Consider the following 19,090-nt stretch of genomic DNA (forward strand, 5'->3'; position numbering starts at 1 on the left):
GCACCACCAAGTCTAATTTTTGTGTGTGTGTAGAGACAGGGTCTATCTGTGCTATTCAGGCTGGTCTCGAGTTCTGGGATCAAGCAATCCTCCTGCCTCAGCCTCCCAAAGTGCTGGGATTGCAGGCATGAGCCACGATTCCCAACCTCTGGGGTCCCTTTTTTAAGGGCACTAATCCCACTCATGAGGGCTCCAGCCTCATGACCTAATCAACTCCCAAATGCCCACCTCCTAACACCATCACACTGCGGATTAGGATTCCAACCTAGGAATTTTAGGGGTACACAAACATTCAGTCTATAGCAAAGGGGACATCCTGAGACCTGGGTGCTTTTCTCTGAAGGTGGGGCATTACACAAGCTTGTGGGTCTCCAGGAACGGCAAGGAGGGGGAGCGGGTGTGAACCCTGCCTCCACCACCCAATAGCAGTATGACCTTCAGCAAAGCCTCTCAGTTTCTTCAACTACAGAACAAGTCTAGCACTCCTATTTTACATGGATGCTATGAAGATTAAGCATTAGTGAAGGTAAAGCCTGGTTTATGGTAGGTAAAATGAATAAGAAGGTATTTGTATTATTACTATTTTCCAGGCGCTCTTTTTTTTCTTTTCTTTTCTTTTGAAATGAAGTCTCACTCTGTCGCCCACGCTGGAGTGCAGTGGTGTGATCTTGTCTCACTGCGACCTCCACTTCCTGGGTTCAAGTGATTCTCCTGCCTCAGCCTCTCGAGTAGCTGGGATTACAGGCATGCACCACCACACCTGGCTAATTTTTGTATTTTTAGTAGAGACAGGGTTTCACCATGTTGGCCAGGCTGGTCTTGAACTCCCGGCCGCAGGTGATTGATCTGCCTGCTTCAGCCTCCCAAAGTGCTGGGATTACAGGTGTAAGCCTCCATACCTGGCCTTCCAGGCACTCTTTGAAGGAAAATCTAGAATTGCCCCAGAAATAGGAATGAACTTACGGATGGATTTGATATGTGAAGACTGGCAGAGGCCATCTGGAGAGAAACCAGGATGGAAATGGGAAACCAGGCAGCATCCTAGAATTCAAACCCTAAACCCCGGGACTAGGGTTTGGAGCTGGCACTTGAACCCTTGGGGAGCTACCAAATGGGCTTAAAAATTGGTCCCAAGGGGGTCTCCAGATGTGACTTCAAGAGGAACTGGCCTCCCTGGAGCAACGCCACCACCTACCATCAATAACCGCGTGAGGCGGCACGGGACATTTACCCCCATTCCCTCCCACTGCCTCTGCATTCCTGGGCAAAGTCCTAACCCGGAAGAACTAGAGCCCCACCGCTCCCCACCGTAAAAGCTTCCAGGTAGCTGAGAAGGCTCCAATCACAAAGGATGCCCGGTTCCACACTCAAGTCTAATGCCTTCCTAAGCTAGTACGTTTGGACCTCAGAACACCCCTGAGACGGCCGTGAGAATGTCCTCATTTCACAAATGAGGACAGGGGACCAGAGAGTCTTTAAGGAAAAAAAGAAAGAGAAATCTAGTTAGGAAGTGGTGGAGCTGAGGCTGGAAGCCAGGACTCTGATACCGGCCCGCGCACCGCCCCACCCCGCATCCTGGCTCCAGAACTCCCCGCTGGGACACGTCTCTCCTGCTGCACCTAGCACAGCTCTATGACTCACGGGTGTTAGGGCACCGTGCTTAGGGCAGTGACAGGACTGTCAGCAGCCTGAGACTATGGCCACTAAGTCAACTCAGGACTCCCTACCCCGAGACACAGGGGAGCCCTCAGCACTGCCTGTACAAGGGAGGGCGGAGGGAAGGAGCAGTGAAGGACGGAAGGAACGCACTGCTGAGTGTGCTCTGCGTGGCAAGCACGCTTCAGAGCCTGCTCTTCGCAAAAGGAAGTGAGTAAATCCTATTGCCCCTGCTTCAAGTCCTCCACTGGCTTCCCATTGTACGTGGGATAAAATCTACACGAGCCACCCTCTCCAGCATCCTCCAACTCACTCTCCCCCTCACTTCTGGCAGCGCAATGCCAGCGGTACCACCCGCCACCAAAACAGGCCAAGCCCCCCATCCTGAGACCTCAGCCCCGCTGACATCTGAGAGAGCCCTTTCCTGAAACATGCCTTAAAACAGGGCATAGGCTTTGCCTTTCTAATGCTTGCTGCTTGTCTTCCCCACAGTTCTGGCAGCTTCTGAGGGCAGGACCTTTGCTTCTTGTTCATCAATATATATAAACCAAGAGTAGCAGTGTGGCGATCATATTATACTATGAACACTGGGCAGAAATAGTTGCAGGATTTTTTCTATTGGGTTTTTTTAATTTTTTAATTTTATTTTTTGAGACGGTCTTGCTCTGTCACCCAGGCTGGAGTGCAGGGTCATAATCATTATTCGCTAAAGCCTCGACCTCCTAGGCTCAAACAATCTTCCCACCTCAGCCTCCCAAGTAGCTGGAACTACAGGCAGATGCCAGGTGCCACCACCACACACTTTCTTTCTTTCTTTCTTTCTTTCTCTTTCTCTTTTCTCTCTCTCTCTCTCTCTCCCCTTTCTTTCTTTCTTTCTTTTTGAGACAAAGTCTCACTCTACCTCCTAGGCTGTAATGCAGTGGTATGATCTTGGCTCACTGTAGCCTCTGCCTCCCAGGTTTAAGCAATTCTCTGCCTCAGCCCCCCAGTACCTGGGACCACAGGTGCCCACCACTATGCCCAGCTAATTTTTGTACTGTCAGTAGAGATGGGGTTTCGCTGTGTTGGCCAGGCTGGTCTCGAACTCCTGACCTCAAGAGTAATCCGCCCGCCTCAGCCTCCCAAAGTGCTGGGATTACAGGCATGGGCCACTGCACCTGGCCAATTTTTAAATGCTTTTATTTGTAGAGGAAGGGTCTTGCTATGTTGCCCAGGCTGGTCTTGAACTCCTGGATTCGAGCCATCTTCCCACCTCAGCCTCCCAAAGTGCTGGGATTACAGGCGTGCGCCACTGCCCCGGCCATAAATTGTGTTTGAATGGAAAAAGGGATCCAGCAAACAGTAAAAGAACAGAAGAAAATACAAAGAAAGAAATCTCTCTTTTTTCTTCAAAAAGAAAAGCACTCCTGTCAACACTCGAAACGCCATTCCTCTGCCATTTTCACACTGCATGACCACAATGTCCTTACGCTCCCTGAGCCAAGCCTTCCCGTATAAATGAGGGCTGGGGAGGGACAGCTAAAATCCTTTCTAAGTATAAGAACAAGTGGGAACAGAGTCTATGTCTGTCAAACAGCACAAGTCAGCACCCATGTCCTAAAAGCACCCTGCAGAGCTTACAAGGGACACCTGGCAACGTGGCACCTCCCCCTAGCAACATGAAAACACCCACCCAACACCCGCCCCTGCTCTGACCCCGCAGAGCCGGTCCTGCTGCAGCCTTCTGCAGGTGCTGGATCAGCTGACCAGATCTGTTCCTGCCTCTCCTGTCTCTCTCTAGCTTTCTGCCTGGCCCAAACAGTGACACTGTGAGGCCTGCTGCAGAGACTGAGCTGGTGCCCTGCAGCCTCAGACACCCACGGCAGGACCTGTGTGGAGAGCACCCATCCTTCCAGTCATGCAGCCTAGCCTAGAGACACAAGCAAAGCCAGAACGAGACAGGGCAGTGCTCATACCCCCCAAAGGACCATGGCCCCCTGCACAGGGTCTAGCCATGAGGGCCCACTGCCCAACAGCTCCTCCTTCAAAAGCATATTGCAGAGGCGGCAGCAGCTCCACCAGCAGGAATCAGGTTGCCAGCTTAGCCTATGGAACACAAAACACTGCTGCTTCCCAGCCATGTCAACCAGGAAGAAGAGGGAAAGAGGATACAGCTGGATATGGAAGCTGCAGCCCCAGAAGTTTGGCTGTGTGACTCTGAGCACTGTATTTGGCCTCTGCCTCAGTGACTTTCTCATCTGTACAATGGACCAGTAATGCCTGTACCTTCTGGGTTGCTGTACAGCCCAGGATAACTTCAGAGAGGCATCTCGCATAATGACGGCTGCTTTACCATCTAATGAGTACTAATCATTACCTTAAATGTGTAAGAAGCAGGTCTTGCTCTGTTGCCCAGGCTGGGGTGCAGTGTCATCATCACTGCTCAATGCAGCCTCGAACTCCTGGGCTCAAGCAATCCTCCTGCCTCATTCTCCCAAGAAGCTGAGACCACAGACATGTGCCACCATGACCAGCTAATTTCTATTTACTTTATTAATCTGTTTATTTTGAGATAGAGTCTCACTCTGTTGCCCAGGCTGGAGTGCAGTGGCAACGATCTCGGCTCATTGCAACCTCCGCCTCCTGGGTTCAAGCGATTCTCCTGCCTCAGCCTCCTGAGTAGCTGGGATTACAGGCACCCACCACCATACCCGGCTAATTGTTTTTTGTATGTTTAGTAGAGACGGGTTGCACTATGTTGGCCAGGCTGGTCTCAAACTCTTGACCTCAGGTGATCTACCCACCTCAGCCTCCCACAGTGCTGAGATTACAGACATTAGCCACCATGCCTGGCCCCGTAATCATTACTTACCACCAAGAATGCCTCTCATTCCACACCCATGAACCACATTTGTCTATCAGTTTTAAGTGTTATGATGGTTACCCTGCTTGTTATTAAAGCCTGCCAATAACGGAGCTGAAATATCGCAGCCAAAGGCAGAGACACGTGCTATTCCAGAAAGACCTAACTGCTCTGCATCTGTGTCAGCCTCCATTACTCTGGTTCACAATGTTTCTCTCTCACCTGCATCTTCTATTTGTACCCTCCTGGTCCCCCAGATTGGGACCCATGGGACTATTTAATCCAAAATTTTATTGAAACATTGTTGCCGCAAATTAAGTTTTTTAAAAATGACAATAGTTAAATAAAACTGGTAAAAAGAAAATTTTTCTTCATTTTAAAATTTGGTGTTTGGCCAGGCATAGTAGGTCATGTCGTAACCCCAGCACTTTGAGAGGCTGAGGTGGGAGGATTATCTGAGCCCAGGAGTTCAAGACCAGCCTAGGCAACATAGCAAGACTCCCATCTCTACAAAATAAGCATTAAAACACAGCCGGGCGGGGTGGCATGCACCTTCAGTCCCAGCTACTTGGGAAGCTGAGGCAGGAGGATCGCTTAAGCCCAGGAGTTCAAGGCTGCAGTAAGCCAGGAATGCACCACTGCACTCCAGCCTGGGCAACAGAGACCCTGCCTCCAAAAATAGTAATGATAAGCTTAAGGCTCTCAGACCTGGATGCCCACATATGACTAGTCCACTGCTGCTTGCCCTGGCTGGTGACAATGAAATGTGTCTCCTTAGGTAATGTAGAATTGGCAAGAGTGTGGCCAGGCGCAGTGGCTCACGCCTGTAATCCCAGCACTTTGGGAGGCCGAGGCGGGCGGATCACAAGGAAAGGAGATTGAGACCATCCTGGCTAACACAGTGAAACCCCGTCTCTACTAAAAATTACAAAAAATTACAAAAAATTAGCCAGGCGTGGTGGCGGGCGCCTGTAGTCCCAGCTACTCGGGAGGCTGAGGCAGGAGAATGGCGTGAGCCCGGGAGGCGGAGCTTGCAGTGAGCCGAGATCACGCCACTGCCCTCCAGCCAGAGCGAGACTCCATCTCAAAAAAAAAAAAAAATAAGAATTGGCAAGAGTGTAGGTTTTGGAGTAAGAACACCTGGGTCTCTCACAGATTCACCACTTACTACAGCTAGACACCATGTCTGGCACACAGTAGGTGCTCAGTAACTATCTGTTCTACTAGCCATGAGGCCTTGGGCAGGTACTTACCCTCCTAAGCCTCATTTTCTTATACAAAAGAGAATAATATAACCTACACCTCAGAAGGCTGCTGGGGGATTCAATGAGAAAACATAAATAAAAATGCTTCAGCACCATACATGGCATACAGTCAGTTTTACCAGAATATACTGTTACTTTTACTAGCTTCTATTTTGATAGAAGATTATTATTCTAGTCAGAACTAGAATAATAAACAGACACATTTTATTAGAGAAGTAGGGTGGGGGCTGGGCACAGTGGCTCATGCCTATAATCCCACCACTTCGGGAGGCCGAGGCAGGAGGATCACCTGAAGTCAGGAGTCTGAGACCAGCCTAGCCAACATGGCAAAACCCCACCTCTACTAAAAGTACAAAAATTAGCCGGGCATGGTGGCGCGTGCCTTTAACCCCAGCTACTCGGAAGGCAGAGGCAGGAGAATCACTTGAACCTGGGAGGCGGAGGTTGCAGTGAGCCGAGATTACACCAGTGCATTCCAGCCTGGCCGACAGAGCGAGACTCCGTCCAAAAGGAAAGGGAAGAAGAGTGGAGAAGGAATATGGGGCCTCCAAAAACAAATCAAATGCCACTCTCCTCGGACCTGCTGTGTTCTTAACAAGCCCATAGCATTCCAGAAGTTTGCTTTGAGGGTTTGTCAGGAACTGGTGTTAAGAGCTGACAGAAGAGGAGGCAGAAAAGCAAAGCCACTGGCCATGTGGGTGACTCCAGACAAGGGGAAAGGGCCCAGAGGGGACAGAAGACACTCACTGCCCTGGGGATTTCTTTTTTCTTTTTCTTTTTCTTTTTGAGACGGGGTCTAGCCCTGTCACCCAGGCTGGAGTGCAGTGGTGTAATCATAACTCACTGCAGCCTTGACCTCCTGGGCTCAAACAATCCTCCTGCCTCAGCCTCCCAATTAGCTGGGAATACAGGTACGCACCACCATATCCAGGTAATTTTTTTTATTTTTTATAGAGACAGAGTCTCACTATGTTGGCCTGGCTAGTCTCAAACTCCTGCCCTCAAATGATCTGCCCACCTTGGCCTCCCAAAGTGCTGGGATTACAGGCGTGCGCCACTGCGCCCGGCCTATTTATTGACTCTTAACTCTGATCCTGATGCTGTTCTAAGCACATCACAGTTATCTTCATGGCCGCCCATGATTTGGGTGTTGATCCTGTCACTCTATCTTGATAAGGACACGGTACTGAGGGGGCTGGGGCCACTCAGCTGGAACCTGAGCCCAGGCAGCTGAGCTTCTGAGTGTGCCCTCCTGGCCCTGAGGGCACATGGCCTCCTGAGAGCAACAGGCACAGCTGCAACTCCAACCCCAGGTACAGCTCCGTGTGCCCGAAACAAGAACTGGGAACCTACCTGCAGAAATGCAAGGCATCCGTGAGGCAGAATTATGGGTGTTTTAGTTTGCTCCAAACTGTCTTTACTGCTTTGCTAAATAATTAACTTTTTCACTTTGGGAAGCCGAAGTGGGCGGATCACAAGGTCAGGAGTTCGAGACCAGCCTGGCCAACATGGTGAAACCCTGCCTCTACTAAAAGTACAAAAATTAGCTGAGGGTGGTGGCAGGCATCTGTAATCCCAGCTACTCATGAGGCTGAGGCAGGAGAATAGCTTGAATCCGGGAGGCGGAGGTTTCAGTGACCCGAGATTGTGCCACTGCACTCCAGCCTGGGCGATAAGAGCAACACTCCATCTCAAAAAAAAATAATAACTTTTTCATAACAGGCTTTTGTATTTTCTGAAGTACCAGAGGGCCTTGCAGAAGGAGAACAATCATGTGGGTCTGGACACACCATCTTCTCTTCAGTAGTAAATAACCACAAGAATACAGTCCCTCTGAATGCCTCAGGACAAAACACCCTTTGCAATTTCAGAGATACCTGAGAGGGAAAGGTTGCTCGATAGAAGACTTCACAATTATCCCCAGGCACTGAGGATTAAATAACCTAGCTCTAGCTCAATTACAGTACAGAGGCAGCCACCTGCGCAGATTATTACACGAAGCCAGGGAAGCCACTTGGCGGGATGTGAGTGAAGCATTCGCTGCTTCGGGGGGCAGAGCTGATGAGTTTCTTTGCCAAGCTCCTCTGGGGTTTCCAAGAGTCGAGTGACTGCTCTAGAGTAGAATCTCAGGTGCTTCACATGCAGCGATGGGATGCTCCATCTGAACTGGGACGGCATTTGCGACACTCACTCCTGGGACAACTCATGCTATGGCATCCCTTCCCAAATGGACCAGTGGAAGCCCTAACTCCCAATCTGAGTTTATATGGAGACAAGGCCTTAATGAGGTAATCAAAGTTAATAAGGTCATAAGCATGGGGCTCTGATCCCACAGGACCGGCGCCCTTATAAGAAGAGAGAAGGGACACCAGGATGTGCCTGCAGAGGAAAGGCCACATAAGGACAGAGAGAAGGTGGCTGTCTGCAAGCCAAGGAAAGAGTCCTCACCAGAAATCAACCCTGCTGGCACCTTGATCTTGGTCTTTCAGCCTCCAGAACTGTAAGAAAGTAAGTTTTGAGGGTTTTTTTTGTTTTTTTTGTTTTTTTTTTTGAGACATAGTCTTGCTCTGTCGCCCAGGCTGGAGTGCAGTGGTGCAATCTCAGCTCACTGCAGCCTTTGCCTCCCAGGTTCAAGCGATTCTCCTGCTTCTGCCTCCCGAGTAGCCGAGATTACAGGTGCCAGCCACCACACCATGCTAATTTTTTGTATTTTTAGTAGAGACAGGGTTTCACCATGTTGGCCAGACTGGTTTTGAACTCCTGACCTCAAGTGATTCCCCCCACCTCGGCCTCCCAAAGTGCTAGGATTACAGGCATGAGCCACCGTGCCCGGCCGAGAAAATAAGTTTTTGTTGTTGAAGCCACCCTATCTGTGGCCCCTTGTTATGGTAGCCCAAGCAAATACCCCGGACACCCAGACAGACCCACTCTTCTTACTCCTCTTGCATGTGACACAGGAGGTGATGGCAGGGTGGGAAAACACAATTGAAAACCACCCTTCGCTCAAAATTTCTAGGATTCCTGACCCCTCATCTGTGCTGGATGACATCCAGGGTAGACAACAGCACTGTCCTTGAAGACTTCCTAAAGGTACAGGCACCGCAGAAGACAGAAGCCGCTTGTCCCAGCCACCCACACACAATCCTAACCACAGACCACATTTCTACCAAGTATCAAGGCTCAAATGCAGACATGGTGACATTTTTTTCTTCAGAGATTCAAGGTATAAGCTCTGGATATGTCCCAAACTTGCTCAAAATGCCAAATAATAAAATGATTTAGTTTCTAAAAAATTGTCTGAGTCAAAACAAGAAAAACAATCTATGCCTCTGTCACTGGCCTAACTCGAGCATGTTTAAGGGCATGTATGTCATCACTGAAAATGCACAGGCAAGGCCAGTGACTTCCTCAAAGACAGAAAGCGGCTGAGGAAGGCCCAGACACCATGCTCTACGTGGACCTGAGACGCAGCTGACAAAGCAAACCGTGTTTATCTGAGATGCTGGGACCTCAGCCCCGGCCGCAGGAACTCTTGGGAAACAGAATGTCAGACACCTGCCGGGGCACACAGGGATGCCTGCAGCCCTACTTACGGTGCCTACAAAGCCTCGCAGGCATGATCTCGGGGCTGCTGTCCTTTAAAAAAAAAATGCCCATAAATCAAAACGCAGTGTTCTTTACAGTAGCTGTGCCTCACAGCCAGAGTCAAGTCTTGTCCATCTACACCACGGTGCCACCCACACAGAGACAGAATCGTAGGTGCTGGGAAGTGATGTGGCGTTAGATCCCAGCAAGTCACAGGAGTGGCTTCTTTTCCCATCCTCAGTCCTCTCCATTACCATCAGTTCAGTAACAGGATAGCCTCAACACCTTTCTAATGTGACTCGCTGACACATCTCTTTGCCTTTGGCTTATAAAAATATATTTCTACTGTGTTTTCACCACCAAAATGTATTATCTTGGTCTTTCCTTCTTGCCTTTGCATAGGACCAAGGGAGAGACACTGACTACTCTGAGAACCTTAACTCGGACCCCAGGGATGTCACCAACAGCATGACCTTTGTGACCAAATCCAGCAATCAGAACTTCACCAAGGTTTTTCTCCCGAAATTTTTTTCCCCGAAATTTTTATTTTAGCTTTTTTTTTTCTTTTTGTTTCTTTTTTTTTTTTTTTTTTTTTTTTTTTTTTTTTAAGACAAAGAGTCTCGCTCTGGCACCCAGGCTGGAGTGCAGTGTCGCCATCTCGGCTCACTGCAACCTCCACCTCCCGGGGTTTAAGCAATTCTCTTGCCTCAGCCTCCCGAGTAGCTGGGATTACAGACATCTGCCACCACGCCTGGCTACAGAACTTCATTGTTTTCCTCAACTGAAGTCAAGCAGTCATCACTGAGTACAGAAGCTGTGATTTCTTGGTCAGTGGGGCCATAAAGAGCATCCTGATGGCAGGATGTGGCTGTTTGGTTTCAGTCCCTACTTTTCCGGCACAATTCCCTTTTGGAGAAGCACTTCCAAAAGGGCTAGGTGCGGGGACTGCACCCAAATGGGCTTTCCTGCACTGCTGATCACCCCACTTCTGGTCTTGCTGGTGGTTACAGAGCTTCCAGCAGTATGAAGACTGACATACTTGCCACAGGCCAGGGCCAAAAAGAAGCAGCACTCATCTCTCTTTTGAACAATGAGAGTGGGTCTCAATCAGAACCCAGGGCAGGCAACCACTCCAGGCACACTTAGTACTAGTTTCCATCTACTGTCTTCATTTTACAGCGACCTGCTGGTTTCGTTAACTCATAGTGACTCTCGATTTACAGTAGTGAGATAAAGCTTCCTTTTTCAAAAAATAAAGGAATTCACATTTGTTTAAGTGCATCATTAAAAGTAAACTACAGTCTGGGCACGGTGGCTCACACCTGTAATCCCAGCACTTCAGGAGGCAGAGAGGGGCAGATCATCAGGTCAGGACTTCAAGACCAGCCCGGCCAACATGGCGAAACCCCGTCTCTACTAAAAATACAAAAATTAGCCGGGCGTGGGCCTGTAATCCCAGCTACTTGGGAGGCTGACGCAGGAGAATCGCTTGAACCCAGGAGGTGGAGGTTGCAGTAAGCTGAGATCGTGCCATTGCACTCCAGCCTGGGAGACAAGAGCAAGACTCTGTCTCAAAAAAAAAAAAAAAAAAAAAAAGTAAACTGTAGTAGGCCGGGCACGGTGGCTCACGCCTGTCATCCCAGCGCTTTGGAAGGCTGAGGCAGGTGGATCGCTTGATCCTAGGAGTTCAAGACCAGCCTGGACAGCATGGTGAGACCTCATCTCTACAAAAAAATAAATAAATAAACATGAATAATAAACTATAGGGTAAGTAACAGTACTGTGGTAAACAAAAGATTGACAGGTGAAAAGCAGCCAGCTACATACTCACCCACCCTGTGTCCCACGGACTGAGTGATCTATTAACACCTGCTCAGCGGAGTTCAGGGCTGAGCAGCGCCACAGTAAACCACACATGCTCACATACAAAAAGTGCGGCCAGCCGTTCCCACGCAGTAGCCTTACGGTGTCTGCTCACTTCCTGCTTCACCCTTGAATCAAAGAATGCTGGGTGCCTCCCAAACTCTTTCTTCCTTCCTTAGCAACAAAAACTAATTTTCTTTTATCAAGAACAATTGCCCCCTCTGCAGCCAAGGGGGGCCATGAGATGAATGCTGGCCCAAGACACGAGTGGTATACTGTGAGCACCTTCTAGTGAAGGTGGGGGGAGCTTCACCGTTTTTGTACCAAGAGCCCATTCTGTAATCTAGGAATAACCATGGGCTCCTATTCAGGAAAATGTATTAAAATATATAAAACATACCATATCACAAAGGAAACCAATTACATCAAAATAGAATGATCATAATTCAAGAAAATACTATATTTCACCCAGAGCTAAATGAAAAACATTGTAATTTTTTTCCCTATCCAAGCTCAGGCCCCTGAATCCTATATGTAGAAATAGACGAAGTCTCTCTGCTCTCACCTCCTTCCTGCCGCCTGGAATGAGAATGAAATGGCTGGAGCTAAAATGGCTATTTTGGTCTACAAGGCAAAACAGGAGGAGTCCCGGTCTCTGATGGCCGTGGAGCCACATACCGGCCCCAGCCCATCTACCTCTGGATAGAGAGAAATTTCCATCACATCTCCTTAACCACAAAAACTTCAAGAAGAGTAGATCTGAATGGCTTTGTGTACAAAAAATAAACCAACTGTTGGTTTATATAGTGTCTGCTCACTTCCTGCTTCACCCTTGAATCAGAAAATGCTAGGTGCCTCCCAAACGCCTTCTTCCTTCCTTAGCAACAAAAGCTAATTTTTTTTTTTAACTGGGAACAAGTGCCCCCTCTGCCTCCAGGGGAGGCCATGGGACAAATGCTGGCTCAAGCCACGAGTGAGATACCAGGAGCACCCGTCAGTTTACATAACAGTTGGTTTATTCTTTGTTATACAAAGCCATTCAAACCTAGTCTTCCTTGCTATATCTCTAATACTTTTTCTAGGTAGTAAAGTTGGAAACAGTTGAAGCCTGATCATTAGCAAAGTTTAATCATCTTGGAGAGACATATTCTTCTTCACTTGCAAAAATGAGTCCTTTAGAGTTACAAAGGAAATCCAACTAGAATAGGTCCTCTGTAGCTAACTGCATTACGGGAGGCAAACCCCGAAACCTGGAACCACAGAAGTCTACGGCAAGGCTGCTCCACCCTGAGGCACGCCCTTCAGCGCGCACACGCCCAAGCGCCACGCATTAACCACGGTTCTGGACATCCACAAGCACGTACCACACCTCCAGTCTACAACCAGGGACGTACACACCTGACTTGAACCCACAGTCACAGGGTTAGAAGCACAAAGGCACCGCCATGAGACATGGGCCAGAAGTCATCCCAGAGCTGGTAGAGGGGGCTGCGAAAGTACTTACTAATTGTCATGGACTCTGGCACTGAGGCAGAAGGTAGCAGGCTGCTCAGAGGACTTCCGTGGCCTGGAGAGCTGGCTTCCACACTAGGAAAAAGCAGGCAGGAGGAAGTTACACTTGGCCACTGAAAGTACACACCCTCACCATTCCAAAAACTAGCAGAGGTCAGTTTACTCCGGTACCTCTACTAGAAGGGATAGAGGCAGTCACTGGAAATTAGTCAGGCCTCGTTATCTGCAGATTCCGTCTTTGGAAATTCATCTACGCACTAAAATTTATTTGTAACCCCAAAGTCAATACTTGAGGTGCTTTCACAATCATTCATGAACACGTGCAGAGGCCAATAATTTCACTCCCTAATGTGCATATTCTCAGCTGAAGTCGAACAGCTAGGACCTCAGATCTCACACTGTAAACAAGCATCCTCTTTGCTGTCTATTTACTGCCACGTTTTTAGCATTTTTTTTTTCCACTTTTCTTTCTTTTGCGTGATCTCCGCTCACTGTAACCTCCACCTCCTGGGTTCAAGCGATTCTCGTGCCTCAGCCTCCCAAGTAGCTGGGATTACAGGCCTGCACCACCACACCCGACTAATTCTTGTATTTTTACTAGAAATGGGGTTTCGCCATGTTGGCCAGACTGGTCTCAAAGTCCTGACCTCAAGTGATCCACCTGCCTCGGCCTCCCAAAGTGCTGGGATTACAGGCATGATCCACCACACCCGGCCTTTTTTTCCACTTGATTTTGTTGTTTAAAATGTCCCCAAGCACAGTGCTGAAGTGGTACTGCCGACAGTTCCTAAGCACAGGAAGGCTGTGATGTGCCATATGGAGATAATTTGTGAGTTAGAGATGCTTCATTCAGGCATGGCTTACAGTGCTGCTGGCTGTGAATTCAATGTTAATGAATCAACTGTATACATTAAACAAGGTGTCTTCAAACAGGAACAGACATAAAACCAGGTTATGTGTTGATCAGTTGATAAAAATGCTGTGACCAGGCCAGGTGTGGTGGCTCATGCCTGTAATCGCAATACTTTGGGAGGCCGAGGTGGGTGGATCACATGAGGTCAGGAGTTCAAGACCAGCCTGGCGAACATGGCAAAACCCCTTCTCTACTAAAAATACAAAAATTATCTGGGTGTGGTAGCACATGCCTGTAATCCCAGCTACTTGGGAGGCTGAGGCAGGAGAATCACTTCAACCCAGGAAGCAGAGGTTGCAGTGAGCCAAGATCACGACACTGCACTCCAGCCCCGGGCAAAAGAGCAACAGTTCATCTCAAAAACAAAATGTGTGACCAGAGGCTCAAAGCAACTTAACCATGTACTTCCCCTAGGAGCACTGGTTCAGTCTTCATAGCAACTTTATAGAACACAACTACTAGGAATAATAAGAATCAACTGTATGTTTACAAATAATTTACAACATGAAAAATAAAGTTTAGTATCTTTGGTGAGAACAGCACGGTCATCACATGGTTAACAGAGATACACACACACACACACACACACACACACACACACACACACAAACCATGACTAGGAGGAAAAGTACCAAAACATCAACAACATAATGGAGTTGAGGGTTAAGAGTGATTTTCTTTTTTCATTTACTGTTGCATTTTCCAATTTTTTTTTTTTTAAGACAGGGTCTCACTCCGTTGTCTAGGCTGGAGTGCAGTGGTGCAATCTCAGCTCGCTGAAAGCTTGAACTCCTGGGTTCAAGTGATCTTCCCACATCAGTCTCCTAAGTAGCTGACACTACAGGCATGCACCACCACATCTGGATAATTTTTGTTGTTTTATTTGTAAACACAGGGTCTCACTTGCCCAGACTGGTGGTCTTGAACTCCCGGCCTCAAGTAATCCTCCCACCTTGGCCTCCCAAAGTGCTGAGATTACAGGCATGGGCCACCATGCCTAGTCACATTTTCTAAAATAAATAGCAAAAAAAGACTCCATGCTCTGGAAAGGTCTGGCAACACCAATTCCTTCTGACACTGAACTAACTGGGACAAGCTTCCTACAAGCAATGTCATTTTGAGAGAGCAGAACCCTTGCCTGTTCCAGGTAAGACCATGGCATCTAATATGGTTTACGGTAGTCAGGAAGTTCCACTCTAGAGCTAAGTTTGAAAATAAGGATGTAATAGCACCCTGGGACCCCAAATTACAGCCAAGAGGAGAGACAGAAGAAGAAAACGGTAGAGCAGCAAGGATGGCAGTGGCATAAGACTTTGGTGTCCATTTCGGTTCTGCCACCAAGCATCCAGGGTCTCGCTTTCTCACCCAGGCTACATAAAAATGTTATGACCAGGCTGGGCGTGGTGGCTCACGCCTGGAATCCCAGCACTTTGGGAGGCCAAGGCAAGCGGATCACATGAGGTCAGGAGGTCGAGACCAGCCTAGCCAACATGGCGAAACTCCGTCTCTACTGAAAAATACAAAAATTAGCCGGGCATGGTGGTGGACATGTGTAATCCCAGGTACTTGGGAGGCTGAGGCAGGAGAATCACTTGAACCCAGGAGGCGGAGGTTGCAGTGAGCCAAGATCGTGCCACTGCACTCCAGCCTGGGCAACAGAGTAAGACTGTCTCAAAAAAAAAAAAAAAAAAAAAAAAAGGGAGGAGCCAAGATGGCCGAATAGGAACAGCTCCTGTCTACAGCTCCCAGCGTGAGCAACGCAGAAGACGGGTGATTTCTGCATTTCCATCTGAGGCACCGGGTTCATCTCACTAGGGAATGCCAGACAGTGGGTGCAGCACACCATGCACCAGCCAAAGCAGGGTGAGGCATTGCCTCACTCGGGAAGCACAAGGGGTCAGGGAGTTCCCTTTCCTGTTCAAGGAAAGGGGTGACAGACGGCACTTGGAAAATTGGGCCACTCCCACCCAAATACTGCGCTTTTCTGAAGGGCTTCGGAAACAGCGCACGAGGAGATTATATCCCACACCTGGCTCGGAGGGTCCTACACCCACGGAGTCTCACTGATTGCTAGCACAGCAGTCTGAGATCAAACTGCAAGGCGGCAGCGAGGCTGGTGGAGGGGCGCCCACCATTGCCCAGGCTCCCTTAGGTAAACAAAGCAGCCAGGAAGCTCGAACTGGGTGCAGCCCACCACAGCTCAAGGAGGCCTGCCTGCCTCTGTAGGCTCCACCTCTGGCGGCAGGGCACAGACAAACAAAAAGACAGCAGTAACCTCTGCAGACTTAAATGTCCCTGTCTGACAGCTTTGAGGAGAGCAGTGGTTCTCCCAGCACGCAGCTGGAGATCTGAGAACGGGCAGACTGCCTCCTCAAGTGGGTCCCTGACCCCTGACCCCTGAGCAGCCTAACTCAGAGGCACCGCCCAGTAGGGGCAGACTGACACCTCACACGGCCGGGTACTCCTCTGAGACAAAACCTCCAGAGGAATGATCAAACAGCAGCATTCGCGGATCATGAAAATCCCTGGTTCTGCAGACACCGCTGCTGATACCCAGGCAAACAGGGTCTGGAGTGGACCTCTAGCAAACTCCAACAGACTGCAGCTGAGGGTCCTGTCTGTTAGAAGGAAAACTAACAAACAGAAAGGACATCCACACCAAAAACCCATCTGTACATCACCATCATCAAAGACCAAAAGTAGATGAAACCACAAAGATGGGGAAAAAACAGAGCAGAAAAACTGGAAACTCTAAAAAGCAGAGCACCTCTCCTCCTCCAAAGGAACACAGTTCCTCACCAGCAATGGAACAAAGCTGGACGAAGAATGACTTTGACGAGGTGAGAGAAGAAGGCTTCAGATGATCAAACTACTCTGAGCTACAGGAGGAAATTCAAACCAAAGGCAAAGAAGTTGAAAACTTTGAAAAAAATTTAGATGAATGTATAACTAGAATAACCAATATAGAGAAGTGCTTCAAGGAGCTGATGGAGCTGAAAGCCAAGGCTCGACAACTACGTGAAGAATGCAGAAGCCTCAGGAGCCGATGCGATCAACTGGAAGAAAGGGTATCAGTGATGGAAGATGAAATGAATGAAATGAAGCGAGAAGGGAATTTGAGAGAAAAAAGAATAAAAAGAAACGAACAAAGCCTCCAAGAAATATGGGACTACATGAAAAGACCAAATCTGCATCTGATTGGTGTACCTGAAAGTGACAGGGAGAATGGAACCAAGTTGGAAAACACTCTGCAGGATATTATCCAGGAGAACTTCCCCAATCTAGCAAGGCAGGCCAACATTCCAATTCAGGAAATACAGAGAAAGCCACAAAGATACTCCTGGAGAAGAGCAACTCCAAGACACATAATTGTCAGATTCACCAAAGTTGAAATGAAGGAAAAAATGTTAAGGGCAGCCAGAGAGAAAGGTCGGGTTACCCACAAAGGGAAACCCATCAGACTAACAGCGGATCTCTCGGCAGAAACTCTACAAGCCAGAAGAGAGTGGGGGCCAATATTCAACATTCTTAAAGAAAAGAATTTTCAACCCAGAATTTCATATCCAGCCAAACTAAGCTTCATAAGTGAAGGAGAAATAAAATACTTTACAGACAAGCAAATGCTGAGAGATTTTGTCACCACGAGGCCTGCCCTGAAAGAGCTCCTGAAGGAGGCACTAAACATGGAAAGGCACAACCGGTACCAGCCACTGCAAAATCATGCCAAAATGTAAAGACCATCGAGACTAGAAAGAAACTGCATCAACTAACAAGCAAAATAACCAGCTAACATCATAATGACAGGATCAAATTCACACATAACAATATTAACTTTAAATGTAAATGGACTAAATGCTCCAATTAAAAGACACAGACTGGCAAATTGGATAAAGAGTCAAGACCCATCAGTGTGCTGTATTCAGGAAACCCATCTCACGTGCAGAGACACATATAGGCTCAAAATAAAAGCATGGAGGAAGATCCACCAAGCAAATGGAAAACAAAAAAAGGCAGGGGTTGCAATCCTAGTCTCTAATAAAACAGACTTTAAACCAACAAAGATCAAAAGAGACAAAGAAGGCCATTACATAATGGTAAAGGGATCAATTCAACAAGAAGAGCTAACTATCCTAAATATATATGCACCCAATACAGGAGCACCCCGATTCATAAAGCAAGTCCTGAGTGACCTACAAAGAGACTTAGACTCCCACACAATAATAATGGGAGACTTTAACACCCCACTGTCAACATTAGACAGATCAACGAGACAGAAAGTCAACAAGGATACCCAGGAATTGAACTTAGCTCTGCACCAAGCAGACCTAATAGACATCTACAGAACTCTCCACCCCAAATGAACAGAATATACATTTTTTTCAGCACCACACCACACCTATTCCAAAATTGACCACATAGTTGGAAGTAAAGCTCTCCTCAGCAAATGTAAAAGAACAGAAATTATAACAAACTGTCTCTCAGACCACAGTGCAATCAAAATAGAACTCAGGATTAAGAAACTCACTCAAAACTGCTCCACTACATGGAAACTGAACAACCTGCTCCTGAATGACTACTGGGCACATAACGAAATGAAGGCAGAAATAAAGATGTTCTTTGAAACCAACGAGAACAAAGACACAACATACCAGAATCTCTGGGACACATTCAAAGCAGTGTGTAGAGGGAAATTTATAGCACTAAATGCCCACAAGAGAAAGCAGGAAAGATCCAAAATTCACATCCTAACATCACAATTAAAAGAACTAGAAAAAAAGCAAGAGCAAACACATTCAAAAGCTAGCAGAAGACAAGAAATAACTAAAATCAGAGCAGAACTGAAGGAAATAGAGACACAAAAAACCCTTCAAAAAATTAATGAATCCAGGAGCTGGTTTTTTGAAAGGATCAACAAAATTGATAGACCGCTAGCAAGACTAATAAAGAAAAAAAGAGAGAAGAATCAAATAGACGCAATAAAAAATGATAAAGGGGATATCACCACTGATCCCACAGAAATACAAACTACCATCAGAGTATACTACAAACACCTCTACGCAAATAAACTAGAAAATCTAGAAGAAATGGATAAATTCCTCAACACATACACTCTCCCAAGACTAAACCAGGAAGAAGTTGAATCTCTGAACAGACCAATAACAGGCTCTGAAATTGTGGCAATAATCAATAGCTTACCAACCAAAAAGAGTCCAGGACCAGATGGATTCACAGCCGAATTCTACCAGAGGTACAAGGAGGAACTGGTACCATTCCTTCTGAAACTATTCCAATCAATAGAAAAAGAGGGAATCCTCCCTAACTCATTTTATGAGGCCAGCATCATCTTCATACCAAAGCCGGGCAGAGACACAACCAAAAAAGAGAATTTTAGACCAATATCCTTGATGAACATTGATGCCAAAATCCTCAATAAAATACTGGCAAACCGAATCC

General features: G+C 47.5%; 2 protein-coding genes across 15 annotated transcripts in view; one reads left to right on the forward strand and one right to left on the reverse strand.

Moving 5' to 3' along the window:
* Nucleotides 1–19,090, reverse strand: part of LOC129527637 (sorting nexin-29-like) — a 173,974-nt gene that overhangs the window by 55,127 nt on the left and 99,757 nt on the right. For 13 of the 14 annotated variants that reach the window (XR_008672650.2, XR_010131351.1, XR_010131352.1 and 10 more), the window contains one exon: nucleotides 12,716–12,798. Coding sequence is in view for 9 of the 14 variants with exons in the window: in XM_063699649.1 (XP_063555719.1) it covers nucleotides 12,716–12,798 (83 nt within the window). In the remaining 5 variants the exon portion in view is untranslated. Of the gene's footprint in view, nucleotides 1–3,976; nucleotides 10,028–11,948; nucleotides 12,799–19,090 lie in introns of those variants that run through there. The other variant, XR_010131354.1, reaches the window with a different exon arrangement.
* Nucleotides 1,597–3,977, forward strand: LOC129527642 (putative uncharacterized protein FLJ32790). The gene is given in 3 exon segments (XM_055365898.2): nucleotides 1,597–1,866; nucleotides 3,437–3,543; nucleotides 3,546–3,977. Coding segments are annotated over 3 exon segments (582 nt in total). The 5' UTR covers nucleotides 1,597–1,696; the 3' UTR covers nucleotides 3,851–3,977.

The sequence above is a fragment of the Gorilla gorilla genome, chromosome 18 (assembly GCF_029281585.2).
Source record: "Gorilla gorilla gorilla isolate KB3781 chromosome 18, NHGRI_mGorGor1-v2.1_pri, whole genome shotgun sequence".
Classification (NCBI taxonomy): Eukaryota; Metazoa; Chordata; class Mammalia; order Primates; family Hominidae; genus Gorilla; species Gorilla gorilla.